The sequence below is a fragment of the Lycium ferocissimum genome, chromosome 6 (genome assembly GCF_029784015.1).
Source record: "Lycium ferocissimum isolate CSIRO_LF1 chromosome 6, AGI_CSIRO_Lferr_CH_V1, whole genome shotgun sequence".
Classification (NCBI taxonomy): Eukaryota; Viridiplantae; Streptophyta; class Magnoliopsida; order Solanales; family Solanaceae; genus Lycium; species Lycium ferocissimum.
Window position 1 is genome coordinate 1,926,760 of NC_081347.1, and position 16,221 is coordinate 1,942,980.

Here is a 16,221-nt window from a genome sequence, read left to right on the forward strand (position 1 = left end):
TCAACTCTTGTGTATGTAAATTCCACAAATCGTTCATGAGCAGGCACTAAAATGTAAAAAAAATCCTTAAACATGTAATGACAATGTTATTACAGAACAAACTAATCAAAACATCCATCCAAAAATGCTCATGTTCCCAAACAGATAATCACTCGTCTCTTTATCTTACTACGGAAAGGCAAGACACAATGTTATACTACTACATCAACATTTGTTTCTACCTATTCCGTTTTAGCTTCCATATGATAGTCTATTTCTGCTGTAGGTGATGCATGCCGAAATTTCGATAGCTCAGCGAGTGTTTCTGATCTTGTGTCAAGATAAAATACTGGATAGATTACCATTTTCACCAACACTGGGGACTTGGCTAACAAAAGCTTGATAAGCTGCATTTCAGGCGTTGTTCCTCCAAAGCTTACTAGCGTAACTTTTCTGAGGTGATTAAATGTGACATTTGAGAAATTTTCGAATTCAAGGGATTCTTGAATACTATCAACTTCATTGTAAACCTAAAAAGATAACAAGAAGCAACTCTCAAATTATTGAGGATCTAAGAAGTATGAAGAAAAACCAATAAAAAGTAAATAAATAAAGAAAGAAAGAGGAATACCGGCCACACATTAAGAACCTCAACTTTGAGATATTCCAAATATGGGAAGCTTCTTAACAAGCAGAGAGCACACGAGAGCTTATATGATTCCTTCAGCATAATTTCAGGCAGGTGAAAACGTTTGACACGGTTAAGATAAATGGGAAGCCTTGTCGGTACTTCATCTGCAAAGAACTAGGTAAAAATACCCAAATTCAACATGACTCAACCCAAAAGAAGTTCCATATGTGAAAGTGCAAACAAGGAAATCATAAAGCAACATCTACCTCGCTATAACCAAAGTTCAAGAGTAGGTGCTCAAGAGCAGAACAAGACTCGAAAAACTTTGCATAATCAAAATTCCCTGCCTCCGTAGAAGAACTCTTGCTTATCAGAGATGCTTTTGCCAAAAGAGGGACATTCTTTAAACAGATAAAACTTATATTGCCCATGAAATCAAAGGATCTTAGCATTGGGGCATTAATTTCAATGATGTCTGAAGTTTCCGATATTTTCAGCACCAACTGCTCAAGCAACGAGCAATGAGCTATTAAACTTCCGAGAAATTCAGAGGAAACTGTGACTCTACATAGTTCCAGACTGACTAACCTATCAAATCTGTCAAAGGCCAATGGAGGAATAATTAGGCAATTATGAAGATTTAGATGCCTTAGCTGCCAACATCTGAAAAGTGAAGAAGGCAATTTATATAGCTTTTTCCATGGAAGGTGAAGAACAAGATGTTGAATGTCAGTCCTAGGTAGGAAATATATGAAGTCGTAAATATCAGGACTGCTTCTCAAATTGGCAATGTCGAGGGTAAACTTAGTAATGGGTCCTTCATGAAGGGTCAAAAGATGGTAGATAATCTTTGTAAATTTAGCTGTAGGATTTAGTAGATCCTTTTGTGTTTCCCAAAGAGATTCATCAAGCGTCAACTCTATAAGTCTACACCAGTTGTACCTCCATTTCTTCGATAAGACGCTTGTCCTCACAGCATCTTTGTAAGGCAAATGTGTCAGAATGACATCAATCACATTATCAGGAAGGTTGACAAGGACGTCAAAAGGTAAACTTCGACAATGCTTTCTTCCCTTAGGAGACATCATGTAACAATAATAACCAAGAAGCTGTAGAAAATAAGCAATATTACGGAGTAAGGAATCTCTAAATCATATGCGGAAAACTGACAAAATCTTTAAACTATCAGGACAACACTGCTATTCACACTGTCAAATCAACATAAGAGCAAAAGGATCACTTATAACAATAATCACCAAAAATCGTAGAAAAAAAACAATAATTTGAAGTATGGAATCCCCAAACTATCTGGATAGAACTGCTATTCACACTGTCAAATCAAAATATATAAGATATAAAGGTTCCTTCTAGTTGAAATTAGTCGACCATCTCCTATTAATATCTATGTTACATGGACAGATAATTAGTTTGTCTTGATATACCCATATCAAAAAAGAATGTGTCTGATAATGGCGTGGATAGTTGGTACAGATACTTTAAAATACACGAAAAATTAATTGGGAAAAAAACACTTGACATTCCTATATATAGTGGATATGTAGCAGTAAAGGAATCAATTCATAGCTTAATATATATCCACTAATATCATTCTTAAAGCAAGACCACTTTCTAACAATCCTTCATAAATTATTTGTTTGCTTCTTCTAAGCTTATTAACCATCATGGCCAACAATAAATATGGTCATTTTAAGTATTAAATAAGCTTGAGAAGCTGTTTCACCAGAGGTTTTCAAGATTTGAACATCAAATTAGAATTAGTAAACACTAAAAGAACCAATAGAGCAGCTAGCATACAGAAATTGCAACATCAAACCAAAAAGGAAGGTAATGATTTTTTTATATTTTTTATTTTAAAAAAAAACCAAGAAGAAAAGAGAGTACATTTTTAAGCTTACCAAGAACTAGGATTACCAATATTATCAAGTACCCTTATGTGTGCTTCAGCTGTTGAGCAGTATTTGGACTCTTCTTCAATCACCCACAGTGGAGAGAGGATTTGAGGAAAAATGGTATAGTCCAATGAAGTTTGAACAGAATCAATACAGAGATTAAACAAATTAAACTTAACTAGAACAAATTCCCAAAGGTCAACTTTAATTAAAGGCAAAAGGGTCAAAAATATCCCTCTACTCTGGACTTTGGGAAAAGGGATAAAAATATCCTTCAAACTAATTTTAGGTAAAAAATACTCCTCGCGTCATTAAAGTTTTCACATATACCCCTATCTTAACGGAAATTCTCAAATCTGTGAAGATAATTCGGTTTTATTTTTTAAACCCGACCCAACTAAATAAAAACCTACAATCCTACAATCCCCTTTAAACATGTAGACCAAGGTGAAAAAATGTGATCGTAAGATCATAGGTTTTTATATAGTTGGATCAGATTTAAATAATGGAGCGAATTTAAAAAATAAAACTGGATTACCTTCGCAGATTTGAAAATTTCTGATAAGACAGGAGTATGTGAATACTTTGATGATGTGAGGGATATTTTTGACCCAAAATTAGTTTGGAGGATATTTTTAGCCCTTTTCACAAAGTGGAGGGGTATTTTTAACCCTTTTCCCTTAATTAAAATAGTTCAAACGCAGCTATCACCAACAATTTGTTTTAAGTATTTAATCCTTAGAGTAAAATGAAGTTCTAATACGGAAATTAAACGAATTAAACTTAACTAGAACAACATCCGAAAAAGGCAACTGAACTGTCACTTCAGATTCAGGAATTGATCTTAGTTTTAAATCTAGTTTAAAGTGATAAAATTCTATGTTGACCCAACTTTGTAGTTTATGGTTGCTGGAAAATAAAAAAATATGGAATCGAGATATTACTCAATACTGTATTAATTTCAGTTGGTCTTTTTGTAATAGCAAACCACTATATAGTAAATATAACAAAGCTCTTACATCTAGACCAAAACAGCCTATATAAAATGAGTAAATATGGACGATGTTGCTTCGGCTTGGAAATAGAATAAGCTCCATAAAATAGGAGATCAAAAGAATAATATATATCATACCATATTGAGTGAAAAATTTTAAAAAAGAAGGAAGTTGCATATGTGCTAGCTAGTGGACAAACTATGAACTTCATACCAGTATCAAATCTCCATGGCTCTACCTTACAGGCATGTCCGATAAGAAGTACTTCAAGATTGCTATAGTTAAAGAATTGACCAGGCAGAGAATCAAAACAATGCGACCACAACATAATATTGAAATAAACCACCATATTATCCATTCATGTGTATGTCACATTCCATAAATCGTCCATGAGCAGGAACTAAAAGATGTGTGGGTCGGGTGCATGTCACACGTTGAACCCAGCCGCAATCAAAGGTCTGGCATTTAAGTGGAGAAGGATAGAGAGATGATCTTATTATATAAACCGAGTTTCAAACTGTGCACCACACTACTAAAAAAAGGGGGAAAATCTACCAAAAAATGTCGACGACACTTTTTGGTCGAAATAAAATCGACCACACGGGGTCGAAATTTTCAAAACTGGCCAGCTGGCTCGGGAATCTCATGGTTATAAAGAAAACGTTCATGAGCAGGCACTAAATGTAAAAATCCTTAAACATGTAATGACAATGTTATTACAGAACAAACAAATCAAAACATCCTTCCAGAAATGATCATCTTACCAAAAAATAGATACACTCCTCATCTTACTACGACAAGGCAAAACAAAGTGTTATACTGCTACACCGACATTTGCTTCTACCTATTCAGTCATATGATATGTAGTCTATTTCCGCTTTAGGTGATGCATGCTGAAATTTTAAAAGCTCAGCGAGTGTTTCTGATCTTGCGTCAATATGAAATGCTGGATCGATTTGCATTTTCACCAACACGGGGGACTTGGCTAACAAAAGCTTGATAAGCTGCATCTCAGGCGTTGTTCCTCCAAAGCTTACTACCGTAACTTCCCTCAGGTGATTAAATGTGACGTCTGAGAAATGTTCGAGTTCAAAGGATTCTTCAATATCGCTATCAGGTCTATTGTTAACCTAAAAAGACAACAAGAAGTCAACTCCCAAATTATTGAGGATTTAAGAAGTATGAGAAAAAATCAGCGAAAGGGAAAGAAAGAAAGAAAGAGAAAATACAAGCCACACACTAAGTACCTCAATTTTGAGATATTCTAAATATGGGGAGCTTCTTATCAAGCATAGAGCACATGAGAGCTTAAATGGGTTCTTCAGTACAATCTGAGACAGGTCCAAATGTTTGATACGGTTAAGATAAAAGGGAAGCCTTGTTGGTACTTCATCTGCAAAGAACTAGGGGAAAAAGAATACCAAAATTCAACATGAGTCAGCCCAAAAGAAGTTCCATCTGTGGAAGTGCATAACAGTGAAGTCATGAAGCAACATATACCTCATCATAACCATAACCGAAGTTCAAGAGGAGGTGCTCGAGACCAGAACAAGACTCGAAAAACTTTGCATAATCAAAATTCTCTACCACCATAGAAGAATGCTCACATATCAAAGATGCTTTTGCCATAACAGGTACATTCTTTAGACAGATAGAACTTATACTGCCTGTGAAATCAAAGGATCTCAGCATCGGGGCATTAATTTCAAGTATGCTTAAAACTTTCGAGATTTTCAGCACCAATTTCTCAAGCAACGGACAATGAGCTATTAAACTTCCAAGCGATTCAGAAGAAATCTCGACTCTACATAGTTCCAGGCTGACTAACCGATCAAATCCTTCAAAGGCCGACGGAGGATGTACTAAACAATCATGAAGATTTAGATGCCTCAGCTGCTAACATATGAAAAGTGAAGAAGGCAATTCGTATAGTTCATCCCGTGGAAGGTGAAGAACAATATGTTGAATGTCTCTCCTAGAGAGGAAATATATGAAGTTGTCAATCACAGGACATTCTTGTAGGGTGGGAATGTCGAGGGTAAACTTAGTAATGGGTCCTTCATGATGGGTCAAAAGCTGGTAGACAATCTTTCTAAATTTAACTGTAGGGTAAAGTTTATCCTTTTGTTCTCTCCAAAGAGAATCATCAAACGTCAACTCTCAAACGTCAACTCTGTAATTCTACACCAGTGATACCTCCATTTCCTTGATAAAATGCTTGTCCTCACAACATCTTTACAAGGCAAACGCATCAGAATGACATCGATTACATTATCAGGAAGGTCACTAAGGACGCCAGGAGGAAAACCTTGACAACGCTCTCTTCCCGTAGGAGGCATCTTATACCAATTATCACCAAGAAGCTGTAGAAAATAAGCAATATTACTTAGTAAGGAATCTCCAATTATATGAGCAAAACTGACCGAATCTCCTAATTATCAGGCCAGAATTGCTAGTCACACTGTCAAATCAACATAGGAACATAGACAAAAATCACCAAGAAACTGTAAAACTAAATGATAATATGAAGTACGGGATCCCAAACATTCTGGACAAAAAGGCTATTCACATTGTCAAATCAAAATATATAAGAAATAAAGGTGCATTCTAGTTGAAATTAGTCAACCATCTCCTATTAATATCACTGTTATATGGACAGATAATTAATTTGCCTTGATATAATACTCATATCGAAATAGAATGGCTATGATAACCGCGTGGATATTTCATGCAGATTCTTCAAAATACACAAAAAATTACTAATAGGAAAACAAACACTTAACATAATACCTATAGCAGATATGTAGCAGTAAAGAAATCCATATCTTATACTCCTTCTGTCCCAATTAATGAGATACACTTTCCGTTTTAATTTGTCCCAAAAAAATGATACATTTCCTTATTTGACAACAATTTAACTTTAAACACATTTTCGTTTTAGCTCGTCTAAAAAAGAATGATACATTTTCTTGTTTGGTAATAATTTAACTTTAAACTTTGACTTTTACGCTTAACGGGATGATTTATAACCACATAAATATCTTTAATTTGTTTTAGACCACAAAATTCAAAAAATTTTCTTTATTTCTTAAACTTCGCATCCAGTCAAACTATATCACATAAATTATGACGGAGGGAGTAATAAAATAAGCTTAAGAAGCTGGTTTTACCAGATTTATGCAAGATTTGAACATCAAATTCTTAGGAAACCTTAAAGAAGCTATATAATTACACCCAATGGGAAAGAAAAGATTTTTTTTTTTTTTTTTTACAAAAAGAAAAAGAATAAATGAGTGAGAAGTACATTTTAAGCTTACCAATCTCAATCAAGGGTTCAATGCTTTGAGAAATTGGAGGAAAAAGCATAGATTGAAATTTGCAAAAATAGTGAGCAAAAAGACAGTCAATGGTATGATTTGCACGAATAGGCTCTTTTAGTGTGTTGTTTAAGTTTTGTCCTCATTTTTCAAATTTGCACAAATAACCCCCAATTTTCAAGTTTTGAAAGACACTCAAAAGTTGTGAACAATCTCTATCACAAGTTTTGATGGATCTGTCGAACGTTTCACATGAGTAGGATCTTCTGAGGGTCAGTCTTTACTATCCTGTTCCTATTACCGCGTGTGTTTTCATATATGCTGTATATTTGTTTTATTTGAGCTGAGGGTCTATTGGAATCAGCCTCTATCTCTATTAAGGTTGGAGTAAGGTCTGCGCACACTCTACCCTCCACAAACCTCACTTGTACAATTACATTAGGTATGTTGTTATTGTTGTTGTAAGTTTTGACTCTACATCAATACTTGTGTGAAGTTTTAACACGCTCGTCAAAACTTTAAAAAAATAGGATTACTCTTGCACAAATTTTAAAATGGGAACAAAAGTTACACAAAACCGCACCAAAGGGCCATTCGGTGAAATTTATACTTTTCAATTTACAAAACATACCAATAGATTTCTTATAAAACATGTATGAAACATTTGTGTATGAAATGTGTATATCTCGCTCAAAGCTTAAAATTTTCGCTCAAAATTTTGTGTATGAAATATGTATATCTCTTGTTCAAGGCTTACAATTTCACTCAAAGTTTTTATGTATGAAATATGTATATCTCGGGCAAGACTTAGAATTTTCATATTTTCGTGTATGAAAACTATATAGAAACAGTATGAAATACGTATATAACTGTATAAAATTTGAAAAAAAAAAAGTTCATGTTAGGTTTTTGGAAATTTAATACAACTACAGCAACAATGTCTACAACTTTCATACAATATTCATATAAATTTAATGCAATATCTAATCTCACTTCGAAATTCGGCTGAAATTTAATATAACTACAATAAAATTGTATACAACTTTCATACGATACTAATACAAATCTCTTCATTTTCTAACAAAATCAGAAAATATAGATTTTCTTTTGTTATACATGAGGTAAATTATGAAATTACAATAAGGGCAAAAGGGAAAGAATTTGCGGTCGTCGTCATCGTTGCAGTCATCATCATCGTCGCAAAAGTGGTTATTTGTGTAAATCAGCCTGAAGTTAGAAGTTTGAGATGGCTCATTTTCCCACGGAATGTATATTTTCCGTTCTTCTTCTCTGGCAATCATTTTCATTTGAAGTTATATTCGAACGAGATTACACATAAGTGTAAGCACCTGCACCATTGAAAACAATACATACCCATTAATCAAACACTTCACTCTCCACAACACACAAAACAAATAAGCATACCCTAAAAAATAAGCATTTTCACAATAGTACCAATACCCATTAATTGACAACTTTCAGTCTCCTCAAACACAAAACAAATTATCATATACCCATAAAATGCCTCATTCACTCATAAAACATTTATGTAAATAAAGCAGAAACCCACATGAAACATTCACGATTAAACAAGTTCTAAACGAAAAAAATCATTTCTTTAAGGAAAACCCCCAGATATGTTACATAACTATTAAAGAACGATGCATTATCCAACAATTAGAAATTCACTCATTGAAATACAAAGACCCACAAAGGGAAGTAAGAGATTTTCGACATGGTGAGAAGTTTACCCATTGAAACACTTATGGTGTGTGTCTTCTTCTCTGGGGATCGGCTATGGTGGGTCTATATGTGGTGTGGATATTCGAACGAGATTACAAAACAGTATAGGATATTATTCTAGGGAGAAAACCCTAAGGGAAGGGTGGGGGCTGCATCTAAGGGGAAGGGAAGGTGGGTGAAAAGGGGAATGGAAGGGTGAGCTTCTATTTTATCAGATCCGTTATATTTTGTAAATAAATTGATATATGTTGTAAATAAGGAAAAGCATCCGTTATATTTTATAAATAAGTTAAATTGTTACCAAATAAGAAAATGTATTATTCTTTTTGAGACATACTAAAAAGGAAAGTGTATCGCATAAATTGGGACAAAAAGAGTATTACTTTGTAAGAAGAAGAAGATAAAGAGTGTTGGGAGAGAGGGAAGATACTTTTTTCTTCTTCTAGGTTTATTTTTTCATTTGTAAAGCAAAAAACTATATTTGCGTATGTTTTTCTAAAAAGATACAAAACATAAAGAGTGGCCTCAGAAAAGGACATACTGCTAAGAAAATGCCAAAAGGATTTTTCTTATCAAAGTAGAGAAACACAAAACTCTGAAAATAAATTACCATAGTGTATTTTTCTTATCAAAGTCAAATTTAAACACTTGGTAATGTAATGATAACAAACAAGAAATACGATATAATAAACAAGAAATACGATATTAAATTCTCTCTGTCGGGCAAACACAAAACTCTGAAAATAAATTACCATAGTGTAGACTCATATTTCCTAGTCTCATTTTCATAGATGATGATGGCTCAATTAGCATTCTCACCAGCATCGGAGATTTGGTCAATAGAAGCTTGATAAGCTGCAATTCGTGCTCCATGCCTTCTACTCCTTCAAGTTGAACTGCCCTAAGGTGATTCAATGTCACATCTGAGAACCTTGCAAATACTTCATTAACTTTATTAGTCGCCGGCACAGGTTCAAACCCTAGGCCATATGCCTACGAAAGATCAAGAAGATTGAAGATCTAATTAGAAGAAAGTAAGAAAGTCGTCATTCATACGAATAACACAAAAAAATAGATAAAGAAAAATATAAACATCAATAATAACCTCAATGTCAATATCTTGTAAACATGGGGAACTTCTTATTAAGCAAAGAGCAAAGGAAACATCAGCTAATCCACCCAGAGATATCTTAAAACGTTTAAGATAGTTAAGAGGAGAGGAAAGTCCTCTTGGTACTTCAGCTGCACCTGTAACCAAGAACTACAGCGAAAGTGAAAAATAAGGATGACTCAAGGACCAAAAGATGGTACTTTTACGACAATGCATTTCAATGAAGGTCTGAAGCAACATTTACCTGGTCAGTTCCATATTCCAAGGAGAGATGCTCAAGAGCAGGAAGTAACTGAAAAAATTTGTCAAAATCACATTTTTCTGGTTCCTCAAGATATCCTTGATAAGGAAGAGAGAGTTTAGAAAGAAGAGGAACGTTACTTAGAGATATATATTTTATACAGCCTGTGAAGTCGAAGGATCTTAAATTGGGAGCGTTAATTTGAATGTGGTTTGAAGTATCTGAGATTTTCAACACTAACTTCTCAAGCAACGGGCTATAAGAGATTAAACTTTCTAGTAATTTGGAAGAAATTGTGACATCACGCAGATTCAGGCTATTTAACATATCAAATCCTTCGAAGGCCGGTGGAGGGCATACCACACAATTTCAGAGAGTCAAATGCCTCAACTGCGAAAATGTGAAAAATGAAGGCGGCAATCTGTATCGGTTCCACTCCGAGAATTCAAGAACAAGATCCTGAATGTCATTCCTAGAGAGGAAATATATCAAACTGCCAATCCTAGGATACTTTCTCAGTTCAGAAATGGAGAGGGTAAACTTAGTAAGCGGTCCTGAATGAAGGGTCAAAATGTGGTACATAATTTTTGTGAACTTAATAGAAGGGGATAGTAAGTCATTTGTCGAGTCCCAAAGTGCATAATCAAGCGTCAACTGTGGAAGTTTGCACCATTTATACCTCCATTTCTTCGATAAGATGCTTGTCCTCACAGCTCTTCGCAAAGACAAACGCATCAGAATGGAATTGATAACATTCTCTGGAAGGTTGCTAAGTCGATCAGTAGGTAAACTTTGACAACCGTTCCTTTTGCTCTCAGGCCACATCATACAACGCCAATGGGAATCTGCAGAAAATAAACAAGAATATAAAGGTAAGTAATCTCCAAATTATCTGCACATAGTAAACAGACAATAGTCATCCATCTCCTCTTAATATCAATGAATTGCATTCTCTAAAGCAAGAATGCCTTGCATAAATACTTCATCAATCCAGGGGATTATACAGATTTGTTATTGGAAAGGAAAAATAAAAAGAGCACATAAAATAATCACATTGTCTTTTGCTGCTACTAAGCTTCCCCGTGGACATCTATAGCTACATGATAAGGAGAAACACTTTGTCCAGTATTTGGTAATTTTCACTCTTAAAATCTGTGAACTGGATTTGACATCAAATAACATTACAACTAGATTGCCGACCACCAAACTAAGCTTAGTAGCTTAATTCCCACAATTTACAAAACCCTTACTTTCCTGGCAAGTTTAACACGGTGGTGAGTGAACGATGACGTCATACTCAACATTGCTAAGAAAATCGAACATGATAACAGAACCGAGAGTTGCAGAAAACACCAACCGCAATTACTGAACCCAAGCACATACCCAAGGAAACCAACCTCTAAAAATGGGTATAAATAAGAAGATAGAACCTGCCTAATAGACTTTAATTCATTTAAGAAAGAAACAATTTAAAAACAAAAATAATGATACTGAAAACACATTTTAAGCTTACCAAGAATTAAGATTCTTGATGACGGAAGATCTGAAAAGGTGGAGTCACCTTTTCTTCTGATTGTTAACGCCATTATGTGTGCTCAACTCTTGTGCCCCGTCATTCTCAGGTGGATACTATATGTAATTCACAATTTTTTTTTTTTATTTTTTTAATAAGAAAAAAAGAAAAAGAATTGAGAAGTATGTATAGTATCCATCTGAGAAGGACAGGGAACAGAGTTAAGCACGCATAAGGGCATTTGGTAACAATCCGGAGAAAAGATGACTCAATTCGGTAACAATCCGGAGAAAAGATGACTCAATTCTTCTGCAAGTATTTTTGCCTTATGACTCGTTATGTTAATGACTCTTAAATACATCTCGAGTTTCGATAACTATCAAATTTAAAATGAATTAAAATAAGAAATATTAGTTCACAAGAAAAGAAAGACCCTTGAGCTAAGTTGCTCGGACTCTCCAGAAATGCTGCCGCACCCGTGTTGGATCCTCCAAAAATACACTACTTTTGGAGGATCCGACACGCACCCGTCGATATTTTTGAAGAGTCCGAGTAACATATCCCTTGAGACTTTATTCTTTTTTTAAAAAAAAAAAAAAAAAACAACAACAACAACATTAGCTCCATTTCACTAACGGTGTTCTTTCCCACCATCACATCTTTATTCCACATGTCTTCCAAGGTTGAAAAAAGGATTGATAAAGTGAGAAAGAGAGTTTCAATGGCAGGGCAACAAGAAAAAAAAGACTTTCAGTTTAGTGAAATAGAGCAGAGTCATTGAACGGAAGGAAGAAGAAAGTCTAGGTGTCAGAAACTCAAGAAGACATGCTAGAAGCCTTCTGATGAAATGGCTTAGATAGAGAAATCTTGTTGTAGCAAAGTTTGTGGAACAAAATGAACAGTGTAAGGAGAGCAGTTCTCTACTTCATGGAGTAGGTCTACGTAGAAAGACAACTTTGGCCATTTTTTCCTTTCAACACAGAATAGGGTTGGTGATATTAGAAGGCTTATCCTTTTGGCATGACAACTGGCTTGGTCAATGACATTCCGCTTTGAGAGACAAAATCCCCTAAAGTTTTTAGTTTGCACAGGGCGGGGATAGGACTGTAGGCTCAGAACAGAAGCAATAACTCACGGAATATTATTTTTAGGAGATATGACAGAATTTTTCAGAGAGACTAATATGGAAAGGAAATGAAGATGGAAAATTCACTGTGAAGTCTTGTTACAAAATGAAAACCAGGAACCACCCTAAACAGAGATGGAAATCAAGCCCCAATCAAGGTTATGTATTTTATCTGTTGGTGTCCAAAAGGAGCATGTCTTGCCCAAAGATAATTTGCAAAAAGGAGAGGTTACTGATTCTGCAAGAAATGTTATTACTATCAACAAATCAAGGTTATGTGCAATGGAAGCAGAAAGAATATCAACCACCTATTTTGGCACTGTCCATAGTATTCTGGGGATGACGTGTATCTAAGTTGCCCGGACTTACCTATAGTAATTTTTGACTCCGCTGGAATTTGAACCTGAGATCTCACGGTTCTCAACTCACTCCATTGACCACTAGCCACAACCTTGGGTGCAGTTCCCATTTCTCAATTTCTCAAATAAAAATTCAGTTTTTCTTTCTTTCTGAAAATGCAAAAGATGTCTTATTACACTCTTTGTTGCAAATTATCAACCCCTTCTGTGTTTAATTGTGTTAGGTCAACGGAGCCTTCTTTGGTGTAGGAAAAGCCTAAAAGGGGACATGGTGTAAGTGAGAAGTGCATCCAAAATACTAGTTTACTACAGTACAAAACTACAGAGTCGTCTAGATATGAAGTACGTCGGGAGAATTGGTTTTGTGGTCTATTAAAACAGAGAAACAGTTCTTTTTCCTAATTCCAGACATAATTTAGCAAGTTCATCATTGCAACACAAAAAAATTAGCTTTATGTCAAACCTCTAAGATATCTTCCTTTTTATATCTAAGATATCTGGAAAAAACAATCTTTGCAGGGTCATGTAAAGGGTTATGTTGAACCACTTCCTCATTTCCTTAGCAAAGAAGAATGCAAGTGACAAACAATATTTAGAAATCATACTTTAGAAGTTGTAAATTAAACACATACCGAGGAAAAACTACAGACCCCCAATTTTCACTCCCAAGTTCCACACCACATATACACACAGTTACGGTGACGGAACTCACTCCATTTACCACTAGGCCAGAACCCCTTTCGTGCACTTTCCATTTCTCATTTTCCAAAATAAATATTCGGTCTTTTTTTTTTCTTTTTGAAAATGTAAAGGGTGTTTTATTACACACTTTGTTGCACATTATCAATCCCCTTCTGTGTAAATTGTGTTAGGTCAAGGGATCCTTCTATGGTTTTCCTATGACGGGTGGCGTTTTGAGCCACCTTGCACTAACCTCGACTATGCCACTAGGTACCTCACACCAACACAAGTATCTGATAGAAATCACTTATAGTATTTCTTGACTCAGCTGTAGGTGAAAAGTGCATCCAAAAGCACTATTTTTAGGACAAACGTAAATAGCTTCTTATGCTTTAAAAAGAAACTACCAAAAGGAAGTAACTTTTATTGACTTAAAGAACAAATACACATACCCAAAAAGAAACCAACAACTAAAACAGAGTATTGAAAGAAATGATAAAAACATAGAAGGTTACCAAGCAAGAAGATTGGTGATGATGGAATCTGCTTTTTCTCTTTGGAATTTTGTCAAACACCTTACGCCCCCTACTTCTACTTCTGTGAAATGCTTCAGTTCTTAGGCCAAATTTTGTAATTTGTGCTCTAGGGCATGGGCTTCGCCCTTTAACAATTGAGTTTCATCTTTCATTAAGAGACCATTTTAGAGGGTCATTACACTTTGCTCCCTCTTTTGTCTGGTCTTTAGTTTTGTCCTTCAAATAGACTCGGCGATAACTTTTGCCCTTCAAAATCGAACGCATGTCTAGAAGGGCATCAGTTTGCGCGTCATAATATTTAAGTTATATCAGCACCTTCAAGAACTTATATCCGTTAGGCGTAAGTTCAATTTTTGACTTAAAGAACAAAACACATTAAAAAGAAACCAACCCAGAGTATTGAAGAAATGAAAAAATTAGAAGGTTACCAAGCAAGAAGATAAATTGCTTTTTCTCTTTGGAATTTTGTCAAACACCTTACGCCCCTATTTTTCTGTGAAATTTCAGTTCTTAATCCAAATTTGTAATTTGTTACTAGGGGCATGGGCTTCTGCCGAACATTAAGATAAATTGTCATCTTTCATTAAGAGACCATTTTGCCGGTCAGACACGCTCCCTCTTTGTCTGGTCTTTAGTTTTGTCCTTCAAATAGACTCGTGAGAGACCAATTTTTTCTTTTTTTGAATTTTTAAATCATTAAAAATTAATTTTAAGGCGTAAAATCAATATTTTAAAATCTATTTAAATAATTAAAAAAAAAAAAAACCCAACCCATCCTCTCCGATAGCCCACTTCACCGAAACGCGCCATTATCCGAAGCCGAACATAAGATACCGTGCCATTTCTCGTGCCGCCGCTCGCCGAGACTTTTTTTTTCTTTTTTTAAATTTTTAATCATTAAAAATTAATTTTAACAAAAACGCTATTTAAATAGATTTTGAAAACCCAACCCATCCTCGATAGCGGCGGTGGCGGCGGTGCCACCAGTGGACTTCGGAGGGATGGGTTGGGTTTTTTAAATTTTTAATCATTAAAATTAGATTTTAAAAAAACGCTATTTAAATAAAATTAATTTTTAATGATTAAAAATTTAAAAAAAAAAGCGGTGGAGGAGGACTATCGGAGAGGATGGGTTGGGTTTTTCAATTTTTTTTAATTATTTAAATAGATTTTAAAATAGAGTTTTTGTTAAAATTAATTTTTAATGATTAAAAATTTAAAAAAAGAAAGCGGCGGCGGAGGAGGCAGCGGCGGCGGCGAGGTGGGCTATCGGAGAGGATGGGTTGGGTTTTTCAATTTTTTTTAATTATTTAAATAGATTTTAAAATAGAGTTTTTGTTAAAATTAATTTTTAATGATTACAAATTTAAAAAAAGAAAGCCGCGGCGGCGGCGGAGGAGGCAGTGGCGGCAGTGGCGGCGGCGAGGTGGGCTATCGGAGAGGATGGGTTGGGTTTTTCAATTTTTTTTAATTATTTAAATTGATTTTAAAATAGAGTTTTTGTTAAAATTAATTGTTTTTGTTGACATGACTTAGTTTAAAAAAAAAAAAAAAACAGGTAACATGACATGGCTCCATGTCACTGGTCTATTTTTCCATGTCATAGCAAGTGAGCTTCACGCGTGTGCCCAAAGCACGAGGGGTTCAAATGACACATTTTATCTTATGTTCGGGGGGTTCAGATGGTCAATATTTTAGTTGGGGGGTCTAGATGGAAAATCAGGACAAGTTCAGGGGTCCATCTATGACTTTGGCCAAAAATTAAAGACCAGTCCATTTGAAAGGCAAACCATGCAATTAATTGTTGCTCGTTCATTTTTCCTACTTGAAAGATTGTGATAATTCGGATACGAAAAGAGAACAACTAATAGTTGAGGTTAGGCAGGAAAAATGAACACGGAATAATTGAGGTGTGTTTTGATAAATAAGTAGTGATAGTTCGGCTAGATAGTTTAGATAGGAAAATCACGAAAAAAAAGATAGTTCAAGTGTGTTTTTTACATTTATATCTTTTAGGAATAAGATAATGGAATTAAGAGCTAATTTTGGATAAAAGGGTAGTGAGGTATTTATTATTGG

General features: G+C 34.9%; 1 protein-coding gene, 1 long non-coding RNA gene and 2 pseudogenes across 3 annotated transcripts; all 4 read right to left on the minus strand.

Annotated features, from left to right (window-relative positions):
* LOC132058858 (F-box/FBD/LRR-repeat protein At1g13570-like) lies at positions 1 to 2,722 on the minus strand. Of its 2 annotated transcripts, none has more exons than XM_059451231.1 (4): positions 2,527 to 2,722; positions 877 to 1,719; positions 611 to 784; positions 1 to 509 (listed from the first exon to the last, which is right to left on the minus strand). In XM_059451231.1, the coding sequence occupies exons 2-4, from the start codon at positions 1,696 to 1,698 to the stop codon at positions 222 to 224; spliced, it is 1,284 nt and encodes a 427-aa protein (XP_059307214.1). In that variant the 5' UTR covers positions 1,699 to 1,719; positions 2,527 to 2,722; the 3' UTR covers positions 1 to 221. The 2 variants fall into 2 exon arrangements, with proteins under 2 accessions (XP_059307214.1, XP_059307213.1); XM_059451230.1 differs by having other exon boundaries at positions 877 to 1,940.
* Positions 2,723 to 4,184: 1,462 nt separating this feature from the next.
* Positions 4,185 to 7,012, minus strand: LOC132058861 (F-box/FBD/LRR-repeat protein At1g13570-like; annotated as a pseudogene).
* Positions 7,013 to 7,825: 813 nt separating this feature from the next.
* LOC132060541 (uncharacterized) lies at positions 7,826 to 8,884 on the minus strand. The gene is made up of 2 exons (XR_009415944.1): positions 8,522 to 8,884; positions 7,826 to 8,181 (listed from the first exon to the last, which is right to left on the minus strand). It is a non-coding gene; the product is annotated as an uncharacterized LOC132060541 (long non-coding RNA).
* Positions 8,885 to 9,280: 396 nt separating this feature from the next.
* Positions 9,281 to 14,462, minus strand: LOC132060476 (F-box/FBD/LRR-repeat protein At1g13570-like; annotated as a pseudogene).
* Between the last annotated feature and the right edge of the window lie 1,759 nt (positions 14,463 to 16,221).